This window comes from Phycodurus eques, chromosome 1 (assembly GCF_024500275.1).
Source record: "Phycodurus eques isolate BA_2022a chromosome 1, UOR_Pequ_1.1, whole genome shotgun sequence".
Taxonomy (NCBI): domain Eukaryota; kingdom Metazoa; phylum Chordata; class Actinopteri; order Syngnathiformes; family Syngnathidae; genus Phycodurus; species Phycodurus eques.
In genome coordinates this window covers 17,209,381-17,225,409 of record NC_084525.1, presented here as the reverse complement: position 1 = coordinate 17,225,409, position 16,029 = coordinate 17,209,381, and the positions used below count along the sequence as shown (strand labels likewise).

At 40.5% G+C, this 16,029-nt stretch overlaps 1 protein-coding gene across 1 annotated transcript in view; it reads left to right on the top strand.

Moving 5' to 3' along the window:
* The window catches only part of LOC133404781 (LHFPL tetraspan subfamily member 4 protein-like), a 55,476-nt gene extending 41,539 nt beyond the window's left edge, over positions 1 to 13,937 (top strand). The window contains exons 2-4 of the mRNA XM_061681075.1: positions 1,589 to 1,825; positions 3,965 to 3,981; positions 9,170 to 13,937. Coding sequence (XP_061537059.1) covers positions 1,589 to 1,825; positions 3,965 to 3,981; positions 9,170 to 9,223 — 308 coding nt within the window. The 3' untranslated portion in view covers positions 9,224 to 13,937. The remainder of the gene's footprint in view (positions 1 to 1,588; positions 1,826 to 3,964; positions 3,982 to 9,169) is intronic.
* The last annotated feature ends 2,092 nt before the right edge of the window (positions 13,938 to 16,029 follow it).

Sequence of the window (16,029 nt, the reverse complement as noted above, 5' to 3'; positions counted from 1 at the left end):
GATTCCGAGGCGTTCCCAGGCCAGCCGAAGGATGTAGTCTCTCCAAAACTGTTCACTTCTATTTATTCATATTTAATTGTGTCATTACTGTAAGTGCTGTTGTGCTGATTAAAAAACACATTTCAAAATTTTTTTGTGTTACTTTTGGGAGGGAGACTGGAACAGATTAGTGGGATTTCCATTCATTTCAATGGGGAAAGTGTTTTGAGTCACGAGCATGGTCCCAGAACGAATTTAACCCATATCCCAAGGCACGAATCTATTTAATATTATAGAATAACAGTTGTAATGGAAAGAAACAGAAGCTATAACAGCTTTCACTCTTCACAGAGTTTATGTACAAATGTGACTGTGTAAATGTGAATATAGATCAAGTGGAACTAAGGGTTCAAGTCCAGCCTCTGATTGATTGATTAATGGCTTCAGGGGTGTGTCTGACTACTTTGGCCCATCACTGAAGCACAGAAAACACATGGAAAAGAAAGCTGACAGGGTTATTGTTGTACCGTATTTGTTTGCCCTCCATAATGACATTCTAATGCAAATTGCACCTCAGCAGCATTTAGGCTGACTAACACAGAAATGTTGTGAACATTAGTAGCAGAATGTTCTTACAGCCCACTAAGCAGTAAGTATCACTCCAAAGCACTGCAGCTATATTACGTTTAAGAGTACCAGGGCCAACTTAACCTGAATAAGTCAGTTACGTTTTCATGTTTTTCCTTTGAGTACATCTACTCATCCATATTCTATATCGCTTCTCCTGCTCAGTCACGCCAGCTTCCACAACGATCAGCTATGTGAACCACGACACTACCAATGGCCCTTTCGTGGCAGTACCGTTGTTGACAACACAACACACAAGGAAGTTGTCATTACATCCATCCATCCATCCATTTTACATACTGCTTATGTACAAATAGCATGTGAGCGATGCTCGAAGACTGGTAAATGTTAGACATACAAAACAACACTTCACACAAACACAAAGGAATTCACAAAGTGAAATCTGTTGTGAATAGTCCGTTTTAAGAGAGCGTTTTGAGTAACATTTTATGTTATTTTTTGAAAATTAGACACCACACTACTAATCTGAATACCTAAAATTATCTGTGCTCAGAGCTGGCTAAGTAATCAAATTATGTACTTAAGGAGAAGAACTGATACTTGTGTACAAAAAAAAATAAAACTTATTGCTCGTACCAAGGGGGGGGGTTGGGAATCACGTTAGTCATGTTATTTAAGACCTTCTGCAGATAGCTGGCGTTAACTTTGATGCTACCAAAATGTGTTGTCATAGTTGTTATCATAAAATCATGTGTTATCATTGCTAACACTGTGAATTGTCTAACATAAGATGCAAAATTAGTTCATGAAAACAACTGGGAAAAAAAATGCACCTTACTCACTGAGATCAAATGGAAAGTTTTGAAAGCCAGAAGCTCGTGTTTTCTCCAAATTTGTTGCCATCATCATTTATGCTCCCCGGTTCATGTTCCTTCATACTGTCGGTTCCCACCTCCGATAGGCCTTCTCTCTTCCCTTCCTCCTCTAATCCCCTCTCCTCATCCTCCTTGTCCTCATGCAGGAGTATGCCTGGTCCTGGGCTGCATGATCTTCCCTGATGGATGGGACGCCGAAGTCATCCGGGACATGTGCGGGGAGCATACGGGGAAGTACTCTCTGGGTGACTGCTCTGTCCGCTGGGCCTACATGTTGGCCATCATGGGCATCCTCAACGCCCTGGTCCTGTCCTTAATGGCTTTCGTCCTGGGCAACCGGCAGAATGATTTCTACCTGGACGACCTGCAGACTGACAACAAAGGTTAAGACATCTGTTCTTTGTATTAACACACTTTAGAATTAATTCCCAACCATGAACTACTGTATTGTTTTTATTCACTACCTCCATCCAGCACAAAAGTACAAAGGCAGTTGCTTCGATTTGCATTTAGGAAGGATTATGCTCAACTTTTTTCTTATGCTCAGTATGTACTACAGTCTACCAAACAAACCAGCAGTGAGTGACTGTTTAAGAATCTGTGATCAAAGAGAAGAGATCAAAAGTACGTATCTTCTGCTCTTGTGTTTTTGAAATCTAAAAATGGTTAACTTCTTGTGAGTAAAGTAAAAGAGAAGGAAACAATTGCACCGGTCAGGGTTGGTTTTATTGTGGGAATGCTGGGAGTTTAAACATTCAAATTTCTCTGATGTCCTTACTATACTGCTCAGTCGGGGGCAATCTGGATTGGAGACTGATGTGATGTTGTTGAGCAAAAAGATTGAAAGTTACCATATGCACAGTGGAACCTTTGAGGCCAAACACAAATTGTTCCATGCCGTGATGCTGGTTATGATTTGGGTTTTTTTGTTGTTGTTTTTTTTTTGTCACCAAACTGTGACACTCACCATCATAAAAGCTTAACATTTGTAAATCGTAAGTATAATAAAATACAGTACAATGTAACAAACAGTCTCAACTTTATTGACAGATGAGTTAATGAGAATGTGATTTGCCTTGCAAATGCCCTTCAGACTTCTCTTTGTAAAAACTCAACAACAACAAAAAAATTATATTGTCAAACAAAAGTAAGAGTAAGGAAGAGAGTATTCTTCTTTTAAAACCCTTGGTTGAGGATGGCCTTTCTTCTACAATAGGTGTCACAAAAAGCCAGAGAAAAAGTGCAGTGTGCTACGTTAATCTTTTGACACTGGCTGAACTGAAGGCCTTGCATGACACATGCATGATGGCAGGTCAGAATCCAATGGTTTGTGTGACCTTATTGGTACAACATGTCCCCGTAAAAATTGAAATCACTTGAAATACAGATATCCCAGTAACTACATCTCTTAACCTAGGTAAATTAATAAAATCATGGTTTGAAAATAAAAGCATTCCACTTTAGAGTTTCCAATGGATTTGAATAGGATTGTTGTGTTATATCCTGTATGTTCTGAATTAGCATGGAAAATCCTTCACCCATACTTTAAATAAAACCAAATAAGGTGCAGTTGGAAAATAAAAATACAGGATAGTGTCGCATTTAATGTGTGGGTTTCCAAGTTGGAAACAATGACTATTATGGTATAGTCTCACTCATTTTTCCAATTTAGTTAGAGCGCTGCATTCAAAAACTGGAGAGCCTCCCTTGGTCCAACTCTGACAGTTTGCACAAAGTTGCATCAGGATGCCTGAATCCTTCTTGTTAAACCGTGTGAAAGCACACTATTGGAGGGAAGGAATGAAAGAGGGAATCAGGGGAGAAGAGAGCAGTTGATGTTGAATAGGAGACCAAAAGAAAGCAATTTAATCAGCTGTAGAAAAGACAAACGGCGATACCTTGACATAATAGTGACACTAATAGAGCAACAGTGTAAGCTGTACCAATAGATAGGCAGCAAGACAACGTAAAGTAGCAAGAAGGAAGAGGATGAGTCTGTGCGATAAAGAGGGAGAATTGTGACATTAGATGTTTCACTTCTCAGAAGGATCTCTGATAGTTTCCATGGTAACTGGAGATAATCCAGTGAGTGGGCGTGTATTTCTGTTTTTATCCGATTACCCCCAGTGTTTTTTTGTTTTTTGTTTTTTTAACACACTGAATGGATCTATTGCTTCATCAGCTGTGTGAACTTCCTTTTCCTCCGCTCCTGTTTGTACATTCATAGAAACTGAAATTGCCCTCTGGCTTAGCAGCATTCAATAATGAGGGAAATGTAACTAGATTCATATTAATAAGGGGGAAAAAACAGCTCTGAAAGGGAAGTATTTGAAGAGGAAATAAAAAAGAACCCGACACATGCAGCCAACAAATGTCTTCATTCAGCTGTAAACAAAGACTTAGATGCTTAACTTAGACTTACAAAAGCATATTAATGTTTTGCACAAATATGCACTTTCTTCCTTTTATTTTTTTTTTACTGCCTACATGCCAACACTGTTGTTCCGTTTGTGTCTTTTCAGATTTTGCTGTGTCCAGGGTAAGTAAGGAATTTTGCTTTGTCAGTTCTATGTGCATTACCCCCCCCCCCCCCCCACACACACACACACAGAGAGAGAGAGAGAGAGAGAGAGAGAGAGAGACTCAGACACACGCACGCGCACGCTATGCATCACAGTGTAAGAATGGAGGACAAGCAAGCAAAATTACATTGTCAAATATGCATAGAAAGTGAACACACCCCTGTGAAAAAAATGAGCATGATAAATAATTTATAATCATATAAATGGGTGGTTTAACAGAGTTGTGTTTACTTTCTATAACTACTGCAAGCCCTATAAAAAATTAAACATACTGAATTCACAAAGCTCAAATTCAACCCCTTAAAGCTACAAAAACCATTAGCAAGCAAAACATATTGACACACAAATTATTTGATCAAAACTGGTTAAAATGCACTAATTAAAAAAACAAAGCTTATGCAGGCTATTCTTTGTTTTCAACCTATTTCAAGTGGATTGTTTTTTAGTACAAAATCTAAAAAAAGGACTCTCATGAGGGGGGGACCTTATTGAAGGAGGTTTAATACAGGTATTTCTCCATCTCCAAAATAATGAATCATCCTGAATGCCAAAGAGTTTCATTTCATGGTGAATTAAGCAGATAAAAGGACTGGAGCAAGTTGTGAATTTGTCTTTGGTAGCTACTCACAGGAAGGCTCAGCAGGCGGTCCCAAGAGAGGCCAGTACAGGTTTAGGGGGAAAAAACCCAAAAAAACACAACAAATGTTGAGCACAGTTTAATAGTCGCCAATTCTACCATCTGGTTTATGCTTTTAAAAAGATGCAATGCACGAGGCAGTTCAAATTACATTTACACTATGTCCCAGCAGCCACGGCCACCGTGGACAAAACGGGATGGTTGGGAGACGTAACGGGCCGTGATTACTGTGGATGACAGCGACAAATTTAAATTGTCAAAATGTTTGCCACGAACGCCACGTTGCAGGTGAGAAACCTTGTCATCAGTACTAAAACTGGGTGCATGCACGTAGTGTAAGCTTTACAATGTGCAATAGGGTGTTACACAACTTCGAGGCAGTCCATTATGACGGGAAGCATTGTATACGCTATATGAGGAACGTCACATGACCGAACCCGGAAAATAGGTTAGCGGACTTCCTGTGTATGCTATGCTATCGAGCGTAACTTCGGGTTGATAACATGATTGTTTGAAGCTGAACTTGCTCAAATTTAGTTTTCTTTATGGCCAGTGTCTTTGGACAGAAGTTTAATAAATGTATATAATTTATTTATTTAAGAAATTATGATATCAGAATCAGAATCATCTTTATTTGCCAAGTATGTCCAAAACACACAAGGAATTTGTCTGCGGTAGTTGGAGCCGCTCTAGTACAACAGACAGTCAATTTACAGAACACTGACAAAAAAAAGACATTGACAAAAAACAATTGTGCAAAAAGATGCAGAGTCCTCTAGCATGATGATGATATGCATAAAGATGATATGCCTAGCATATGATGATGATATGCCTAAAAAATATATTGTAAGCTATTTAAAGTTCCTATGGGTGCTTTGTCCCGATCCTCTTTGCCATTCACCCAAGCAGGAAGGAAGTACTTTCACCTGTGTTTCCGAATGAGGAAGTAGGTTGCACATATGCAAGATTCCCCGGCATCTCACACTCGCCACATACATTTTCTAAAGTTAACTGATTGTTTTCATTTACTTACAATGCCAGCTGGGACACACCTGTATAGAACGCTTCGTTGTTGACAGAAAATTAATATCATCAAACATTTATTGAGCATCAGTAAACATATGCCGCCCCTGTTATGACGTCGACTCTGGGGCCAGGCTAGGGGCCAGGGAAGCTACAGACGACTTTGCCGGGGCTACAAATGTCCTGCAAAGCTGCCCGGCATCCATGTTTCATCCGTAGAAAGCCTTGACAGAATATGAAAAACGTGAGGGACCCTATCAGAAAGTTGTGGGCCGAAGGGTAATGTACTTACATTGATGGTAAAATGCGGATCGAAATCTAGTGCACCTTGAAGGCAAAGGGCGCTGCCGTGGCCGCAGGGAACATCGTGCAAATGTAGCCTAAAGTACCATATTTTCACGACCATAAGGCGCACCGTATTAAAAGGCGCAGTCTCAGTTACGGGGTCTATTTCTGTATTTAACACAGTCATAAGGCGTACCGTATTATTGGGCGCCGGCATGGTAAAACATACGCTAGCTTAAAACTTACGGTAGCATGCATGCACGCTAAAACATACACTAGCATAAATGCTAGCGTATGTTTTTAAAAAGGCAGCGGGAGCAAAACTGAGTTCGGTTGTACTTTATTGAAGTACTTAACAATGTACTCACATTATTTTTTTATTATTTTTTCATGCCGGGTTCCCTCTCGACATTGTCGGAGTCAGTCTCGTTGCCGGGGGCTGTTCAGCAATGATGCCGGCTTTCGCGAAACCTCGGACAACAGTCAAAGCAGATACCTTAGCCCAGGCTTCCACAATCCATTCACATATGCTGGCGTAACTCGCACGGCGCTTCGTCTTCTTGACTTGGCGAAGCTCGTTTTCCTGCTTGTTCCACTTGCGAACCACGGATTCGTCGATCTTGAATTCTCTCGCTGCTCGATTCCCATGCTCCTCCGCGTAACTGATACCTTGCAGTTCAAACTGTGCTTCCTAAGCGTGTCTCTTTGTGCAGACGAGGACTCTCTGGGTGACAAGAGGGAAAAAGCTGATCAATATTTCTTAAAACTCTGGAACCGAGGTGAGGTCAGGCTTGTACAGTTCTTCGGCACGACGGGAAGTTAAGAGAGCAGATTTCAGACAATTAGTATGACAAAACGTGCTCCAGGTGGTTAGTCACAGGTGTGTACAATCAATGTGTAACTTAAGCCAGGGCAACCCAAGTACCAGGGGTGTGTGAGGGCAGTCAAAAATAAAGAAAGAAGGAGAGAATAAGTGATATGGGTAGGGTCTGTTGGTCCACGTGGGATAGTAGCTGTCCGTTAAGTGCAGTGGTCTTCAAGGGCTTGGCCAACGGTCAAGTCCCTATTCCCATTTGTCTCACCAGGTCCCTATCAATAAAATTGTCATCCGCCCCGCTGTCAACCAGAGCGGATAGGTCTCAGAACTGGTCGTTCCAACATAGCGTGGCTGGGAGCTGAAGCCGACGTGTGGAGGAACGACCCGTGTGGCTCAACAATAGTTCCCCCCCCTGTTGATGAGTCCACCCTTATAATGGTCGTGCTGGACAAGTGCAGATAAAATGACCACCCTGGCTACAATACATACAAAGCTTAGGGTTGTATTTCCGGGCCCTTTCCTCAGGTCTGAGCTTGGTCTTTCCCACTTGCATGGGTTTTAACTGGACGGGTGATGGGTTTGTGCGCGGGGGAGAAACGTAACGAGACGACATAGCTGACCGTTTCTCATAACGGTCTCTTTGACATTCTCTGAGACGACAGCAAGGTTAACGAGTTGATCAAAATTGGCGGGTTCGTCACGGGAGGCTAAGTCGTGTTTAATGGACTCATTGAGCGCACGGATGAATACCTCCTGGAGTGCTTGGTCATTGAATATACTCTCAACAGCGAGCGTAAGAAACTCCACTGAGAATTCCGCCATGCTGCGGAAACCCTGGCGACAAGACATTAAGTGCTTAGCCACCTCCCTCCCACGTATCGGGTGGTCAAAGATCTTACGCGTCTCCTCAGTGAAGCCGGAATAGGTTGCGCACACGGCTGACACCCTCTCCCACTCTGACGAAGCCCAAGCGAGCGCTGCGCCACAAAGGCACCCTATAAGGTACGCTGTCCTGGCTCGGTCTGATATGTGTGCAACTGTTGTTCAAATACTAAGTAGCATTGCACCAAAAATGCGCGACATGATCCAAGGTCTCCCTCATACGGTGTGGGAGTGGGCACAAAAGGTTCTTTGAAAGTTTGTGACGGTGAAACAGGAGCAGGAGCATGTAGAGGCTGACTCGATGTTTGTAAAGCAGTAAACTGGCTTTGCCAGGAGGCAAGTGCTTGGGAGAATTATTTTACCTTGCCCATGAGTAAGTGAAGAACTTGATCAGAATCAGAATCAGAATCAGAATCATCTTTATTTGCCAAGTATGTCCAAAACACACAAGGAATTTGTCTCCGGTAGTTGGAGCCGCTCTAGTACAACAGACAGTCAATTTACAGAACACTTTGGAGACATAAAGACATTGACAAAAAACAATTGTGCAAAAAGATGCAGAGTCCTCTAGCACTTAGAGCAGTTCGAATGACTAATATTGCAGTAGTCCGGTGCAATGACCATTGTGCAAAGGGCGCTGAGACTTCAAGGAGTGTATGCGGTTTAAAGTGACGAGTAGTGCGATCATCTGGGACAATGATGGTTGTGCAAATGTTACAGGGTTAGGGGGGAAAAGATTTTGTTCAAGGAGTACGGCTTGTGCGGTTGTGGGTTGATTACTGGAATTCATCTCTGTGGACCCCATTCTGTTGGCGAGATCGTACTGTTATGGTTCGGGACGCGGGAGAGGACCCAACAGCAGAGACGAGAAAAGCAACTAAACTTATAGGGCATTTATTTCCTTGGAACAGGCAAACGGGGGGAAACAGCACCCAGGTAGGGGACTTCAAGTGGTCGTTTTGGCCAGACAAGGGGATCCACGGGCAGGCAGATGTGCAGGCGAGGTTGCAGGCAGGAAGGGAGTGCGGTCGAGGAAGCAGGCGTGGGTGAACTCCGCAGGCAAGCAGGTGTGCAGGCGAGGTGGCAGGCGTGGAGTCTCTGGGTGCCAAGAGGGCAAAAGCTGATCAGTATTGTAGGGAGAATAGTTTTGCGAGCTAGATGCGACTCACAGTAGGACTACTCAAGACGATCTGGCGATGAGGTGGCGTTCGGGACTGGCTTAAGTACACCCGTTGAAGATGAATTGAAGCTGGTCCCGGCTCCAACTCGTCTCTCCACTCCTGCCCATAGACACACCTACGAACACACACGCGCACATGCACAAAGAAGGAGGGGTTCGGGGTGCTGAGGCAGCAGTGCTCAGTATTCAGTGCTCTAAATTAAAGTCGCCTGACATCTGAAATTAAAATACAGTATCTTATTATGACTCTTAATTTATTGACTATCTGTTGTTGTGTGTGTTTTTGTTGGTGGTGTTTTTTGTTTTGTTTGTTTTTTTTAGATTGAGGTTCAGGATAGAAGAGAGCCAAGGTATGGAGTGCAACGTCTTCACTGAGGACAATGATCACACTGGACATCTTCTCTTCTACTATTCCTCTCTGTTTCTTTTTCCTCTTCTCTGTTTTTCTTCTTCTTCTTCTTCTTTCCAATGATCAGGATATCACCCAATGTCAATACAGACACCCAGTGTACACGATTATGTAAAATAAAACAAAACAAAAATTAACAACAACAAAATCATTGGGATAAACTATATTTTGGAAAAAAGAAAAAAAACAGATGTCTGTACAGTGGAGTGAACACTTGACTTCCTCAACAAATATATTTATGATGTGGGGAAAATATATTTAAAGTCTTGATTTATGTGAGAAGCTTTTCAGACGAAGAACCATCTTGTCTGTATAAGATTTTTTTGGGACCATCATTTTGCAACTTCATCATCATGTGTTTTTGTATAAATCTTCATTAGCAATGAATGAGACTCCTTCTATCGTAGACAGGTAACTGGCAACGATCAAACGTCAACAACAACAACAGGTGGCTCTTCATCTAATGTGATAGACATTTCAAGGAGTACCCCATAACAGCTTTACTAACATCTCTGGGAGATTCTCTGCTGTATATCCATAACTATGTAAATAACATAATAAAGTGTTTTTTAAAACCTCAATTTTTAAAACAGACTTTGCCATCAAAAGTACAGTATAATTGGAGTTTCCGAATTCATAATACAGTGATATGTTTATTTTACGCCTCCAAGTCAGTAGGGAGACTAAATGTGCTCATTGGACTAGCACCTGTTGTAGTTCCAAGGATCATCGATTAACGCCAAATGCTGGTAGAGTCAGCGCAACATAAACGTAACGCACCATTTGTTAGTAATGGCAGAACCATATTGTAGATTTTAGGGTTCCACTTTTTTGAATAGGTATCATGATTAAGGCTTTATAAATGGTTCATAAAATAGTTATTGATTGCTATAAGTCATGAGCTAAAATTGGGGACACCTTTATTTATCCTACTTGGCCAGTTATCAATGTTAGTAAATACGATGCCAAGACTTGACAATACTCTTCACAATAAGGCTCCAATTTTGCTAGTTATAACTAGAAGCAGGTCAGGATTATAAACTAACTATGAAGCATAGCAGCACTTTAATCTTGCCAAATAGAGAACCCACACTTGTTGCTGGAAGTAATTTGTAACAGTTTGTTTATGATTTACAAAAAGTGTATGAATCCTTATTTACACATTTATAAAATCACCCATATTGTAAAGTAACTGCAGCTCCATGAGAGGGGCACAACACTGGCAAATAGCTGACTACATCTATAATAACAAATTTACTACCCATTTATAAAAACTTTATAATGTTACCCATATTGTAAAGGGCTTCTGATTCTAGAATCACAGAAGTCATACGTACACATGGTAGCGTTCACAAATATAGTTTTACGTATTTTGAAAATTGACTTCTTTATGTTTTACTCACTGAAATGTTTACATTTTTACAAATTTTCATTTCTCAGCCGCCCTCACCTCACTGTACAAACGGTTATTGATCACTAATGACAGCCTGTTCTCAACCAGAATTAAGTGGGATTTTGTGAGAGTTAAGCACAGCGATTAGTAGAAACTTTACTAATTTTATTTGAAATTGAAAATAAAAACTTCATTGTCATTGCTTAAAAATATTTTGACAATATTGTGACATTTTTGTAGCAAAATGCATCCATACATTCATGATTTTGTTTACTGCAACAGGTCATAATATTTTATTTCGTCATTGGTGGGATTTGTGCACGCTCATGGTTGGACACTGGTTTCGCGTTAAATAAAATTACAATATGTTTTTGTTCAATTTCCCACTGAATGCCAGTGTGCAGATATTTCAGGAAATCTGACCAATATGTGTTAAATCATCAAGTTGTTTTTACTTATTTATATTTTCTTTTTCAATGATACATGTCCAACACTCACAAAAGTGCTCTCAGACAACACCATAACAGGAGTAAGAGAAAATCTGATCTCAGTATCTTTTAGCAATTTTGTTATTAAGATTTGTGCATTATGCATGGCGACAAAGCCTGGATTTACACCTTTATCCGGATCTATAGTAGAATTGAGTAAAATAATTGGTGCTGCTATGCTCATAATAATAAGGTACAAACAAACTGCAATGAAGACATAACTTCCTTGGTGAAGGTGAAGGTATTTTTTAAATTCAAAACAAATGACACTAATCATATAAGCTTTGCACTACATACGTTGATTGGTGCTGCAACAAACAAGTAGCTCCCATTTTTGCTGCACCAGCAACATGTGAAAGCCACAGGACATTTCAAACGTGATTGGCAGGTCATATCATGTATCGACTGTAGGCCGATGTCAAACACATTGGACCCTCAGAACTTCAATTGTTGAACAATTTCTCTCTTTCTTTCAAAAATAAGGGTAGCTACAGTATGTATTATGACCTTATGAGACCCGTTGTTGGTCATAAAATGTACATTCAAAACAACTATAAAACACACACATCTTAACCAAAAGTGATGACATCGGGAGTGAGGTTTACATAACTTATAATATGTATGTAGAATTAATTATGCTAACTATCAATGCCCATTAATCCCTTCATCAAAAATGATTGTGAACCAAAAAAAAAAAAAAAAAAAAGTTTGAACAGCATCCTGGTAACAACTGTGTTCAAGTTCTGAAGGTCCACTGTACTTAGAAGGGCAAACATTTGTTTAAACCCTGATTTTGGACTTGATATTAGTAGCGTAGCATACAGCTGAGTGTTGACAAGTAAAGTTTCAGTTGGTATTTTCTAACCTCTGTCATCTGCAGGTTTGTCTGACAAGGTACGTTTACTCCGTAACCAGCGGTACATGTTTACTGTAAACAGATCAAGACGCCAATTCCAAACGTCAGTCACGCTTAAGCCTACTCTGCAGGAACACCCTGTATGCATTCTTTGACCTTATTTTATACAGTCCAGCTACAGTCATGAGTAGATAGCTAGATGTACTCCTAGATGTGAGGTTATTTTTGGATGCTTGCTAGCTAACTCTCAGGAAGCTGTGTACACAGCACTGTATTAATGGCTCATAATGGGAACAAGTATGTCTTGTAGACGCTGATGTGGCTGCATCCCTTGTTCATTCCTTTTGACACATTTGGACTGACTACTCTGGGTTTACAAGCTGGGCCAAGCAGGCACTATGAAAATAGCCCTTATGCTGAATCAAATGATGCTGTCACACTCACAATTTTTGCCTCATCAACCATCGCAGTGCCAACCCTTGATTTGAAACCACCAATGAACTGTGTGCAAATCATTGTTATGATATATAAAGGCAGGTTGACGTAGAAAATGTGATTTTTATTATTATTATTTTTTTTTTTACAATTATTAGAGAACTAGTCGACTTGCTGATACCCAAGTATGGACATTTTCCATCGCTATACCTTGCATAAAGAAGGTGGCAATGTGTCTTGATAGGGAATACATCAGGATTTTCCTACCCTCTTCTCATTTGGGAATACTTTTAATGGTCCTGGACATCTTTCACAAAACAAACAAACAAAAAATCTTCTAAGGAAGTGAAAGAAAACTCCATAGAGGCGTATGTAGTCCTGTTTGGACTTCGAAGCGTCATTGGCCACACATTGGCCAGTCTGAGCGCCTTTTTTTTTTTTTCTTCCAATCCTGAGGAGTTGACGCTGAATGGAAATAAACCTTAACAAGCAACTGACGCGATCTTAACCCTGATGAGCACATCTTTCTACTACTCCAGGTGCCTCTAAGAACTCTTGATCCAGATGTGGTGCAGAACCAGCAAAACCAGTATTGACACTGTAGGGTTGTTGTTTTTTTCTACTAAACGACTACGACACTCCAACTGAGCGCTCACGCAATGTGAGCTGAGTCTGACTGCGAATTTGAGCTCCATTCAGTTTCGAGTTAAGCGAATGAACTGAATAACCAAGACTTCCCACCGGATTATTTACTTTGGTTTGGGGGCAAATGTTTCTCTACTTTGAAATAAACAACTTCATCATCTTAAATTGCAATTCAAAGCCACAAAGAACCGTCGGGAAAAAGCTAAGTATTTTCTGATTTTCAAAAGATGTTTGCGGACCATGGTGTAAATGTAATTTAATTGTTCTGTCATGCAATACCATGTATAAAGACATCTTGTTAGGGGGAGGGCTGGGGCAATGATGACTAATGTCGAGTGATTTTTGTTCTGATTCTTGTTGACTTTTCTGTTCAAACTTGAAATGTTGCCAAAATATCATGTATTACATGAAGAAAAGACAAAATATTGTTCGCTTTTTTTAACGTTGGTTTGTTTTGTGTTACAAAATAATTATATGAGGATATTTGTCAGAACCTTTGTTTGATTAATGTGTTGCTCTATACTTAGCTTTATGTTAAAGTTGACTTTCGTTATATTTTCATGTGGATGGTTGTCGTTCTGTCACATCAGTTCATTATCTCAATTAATTTTCACCAACTAATGAATGACTGCTTGTTGAAATCTCAACACCACTAAAATGCATTTATTAAAAAAAGAGAGAAAGAAATCAATTCATGAATTGACTATAGTCGACAAGAGTCTGAAATGAGTTTGTTGCTTTTCATGGTTTATGCTGACATGATGCTGATTTTGATTTCAAAGTTATATTGTCTAATTAATTCGTATATGTGAATAGTACTGCAGCTCACTATGACAATTTCTGTTCCTCAAAAACATTTTGAGAGGGTCAAATAAAAATATTTTACATTCAAAACAACAGCTTGTTTTGTGTAATCGTGCAATGTAGCCCTTTTACATGGCATTTTGGTCAATCCTAGAAGAAAAGTTAATTAATTTTGTAAAGTCAATATTTTGAATTTCTAATTTCAAATGAGTTTCCTTTTAAGGGTTAAATAACATCCATATGTTGTCCCTTTCATGTACTGTAACTAACTGATGTTGTTTATCCTTATGACACTTTTTCAAGGCTTAAACATGCTGCACAAGTGAAATCCATGATTGAATGCACACTTTCTAGGCTCTTAAATACAGAGAATACAGAAAAAAAGGTAAAGTTTTACCCAGAAACACCAAGTAATAAGATCCCAAATAAGAACAACAATTGAAGACCTGTGACTGATGATGTGACAGAGCTCAAAGCAACTCAACATGTTAAATGGAACAGCAATGTAAAATTGAAAATGGACAATGGGTGCGGGGCAGCAGTGCCCGGCAACCCTGCCTGCCCTGCCCTGGACCACCCTGGATCCCTCGGTATGAGAGATGTCCCATCCAGGCCGCTCTCAGGTGGACTCCTGGGCCCGTCCCTGCCTCTCGATTAGGTGGGTGGGGTCCTCAGCCCCCGTAGTGCAGGCACAGCAATTACAGGACACTTCTGATTGTTATTGTGCATGCAGTCAATTCACTTGCATGTGTCTGCAGACACAGACACCCCTGGGACTTATTCGTAGGGTGGAGGGCCACTCACTCATTAACTCACTGAAAATAACTTAAAACTATGCAAATTTTTTGGATATCCCAACACTTACACTCTGGTCCTACATATGTTTTAATTTACAGAGCCACTCCTATCACACTTCAGTTGTACAGCCAGGTCCTCTGTACCCATCCTGCATGCTTCCCCTCCTATTCCTGTCCTGTCCTATCTTGTCCTGTACTTCCCTCACAGGGTGTAGCACTACTGACCCATGCAACACTCAAATCCAATGTGTCATTGTACTATGTATATGGTTTACTTTCCTCACCTTGTTTACAGCTAGTGTTTGTCTTTTGTTACCTTTTCACTTTCTCTTCTGTTTTTTGTGTCACTCCCCTTTAAAAACTTTGTTCTGTTCGACTGAACGACTGTGATTCTCAAATATCCATCAGAGTACAACGGAACCACAGTGTCAGCTTAAAAGGTCCACTGTGATACAGTAAAAGATGTTTCAGCATAAAAGGGATACATATCTTTTCTGCTTGACCTAACAGACGAACGGGGAGCAAAAAAAAAAAAAAAAAAAAGTTCAGGATGCATAACTGTCATGATGCAGCAAGTTGAGGTTCATTCAAACAGGAGACTCTTTATGTCATTAAAATCTTAGCAGAGCATCGAGTTCTGTGGGTTAGTCACACAACCCAAAATATTGCAATATAAGCATGCATGCGCGCACACACACACACACACACACACACACACACACACACACACGCGCACACGCACGCACACACACACACACACAAACTGAGAGGGTGGCATTGGCTGAGAGCACCAGGCACTGTGTGAACACTGTAAATATTGTCCAATTAAATGTAAAGTGGGTTCTTAAGCAGAAAGAGAAGAGGAAAGCATAGAGCCTATAACTGAATGTGGGGACTTTGACAGGAAAAGCTCGGGAGTTGGTTGACATGATGATTCGGAGAAAGGTTGATATATGAGCAGGTGGAAAGGCAGTAAGGCGAGAAGTTTAGGGGCAGGGTTCAAATTATTTTACCATGGTGTAGATATGAAGAGAAATGGAGTAGGGATTATTTTAAAGGAAGAGTTAGCTAAGAATGTCTTGGAGGTGAAAAGAGTATCAGATCAAGTGATGAGCCTGAAACTTGAAATTGAGGGTGTTTTGTATAATGTGATTAGTGGAAATGCCCCACAGGTAGGATGTGACCTAGAGGTGAAAGAGAAATTCTGGAAGGAGCTAGACGAAGTAGTTCTGAGCATCCCAGACAGAGAGAGAGTCGTGATTGGTGCAGATTGTAATGGACATGTTGGTGAAGGAAACAGCGGTGATGAAGAAGTGATAGGTAAGTTCTGCATCCAGGAAAGGAACTTGGAGGG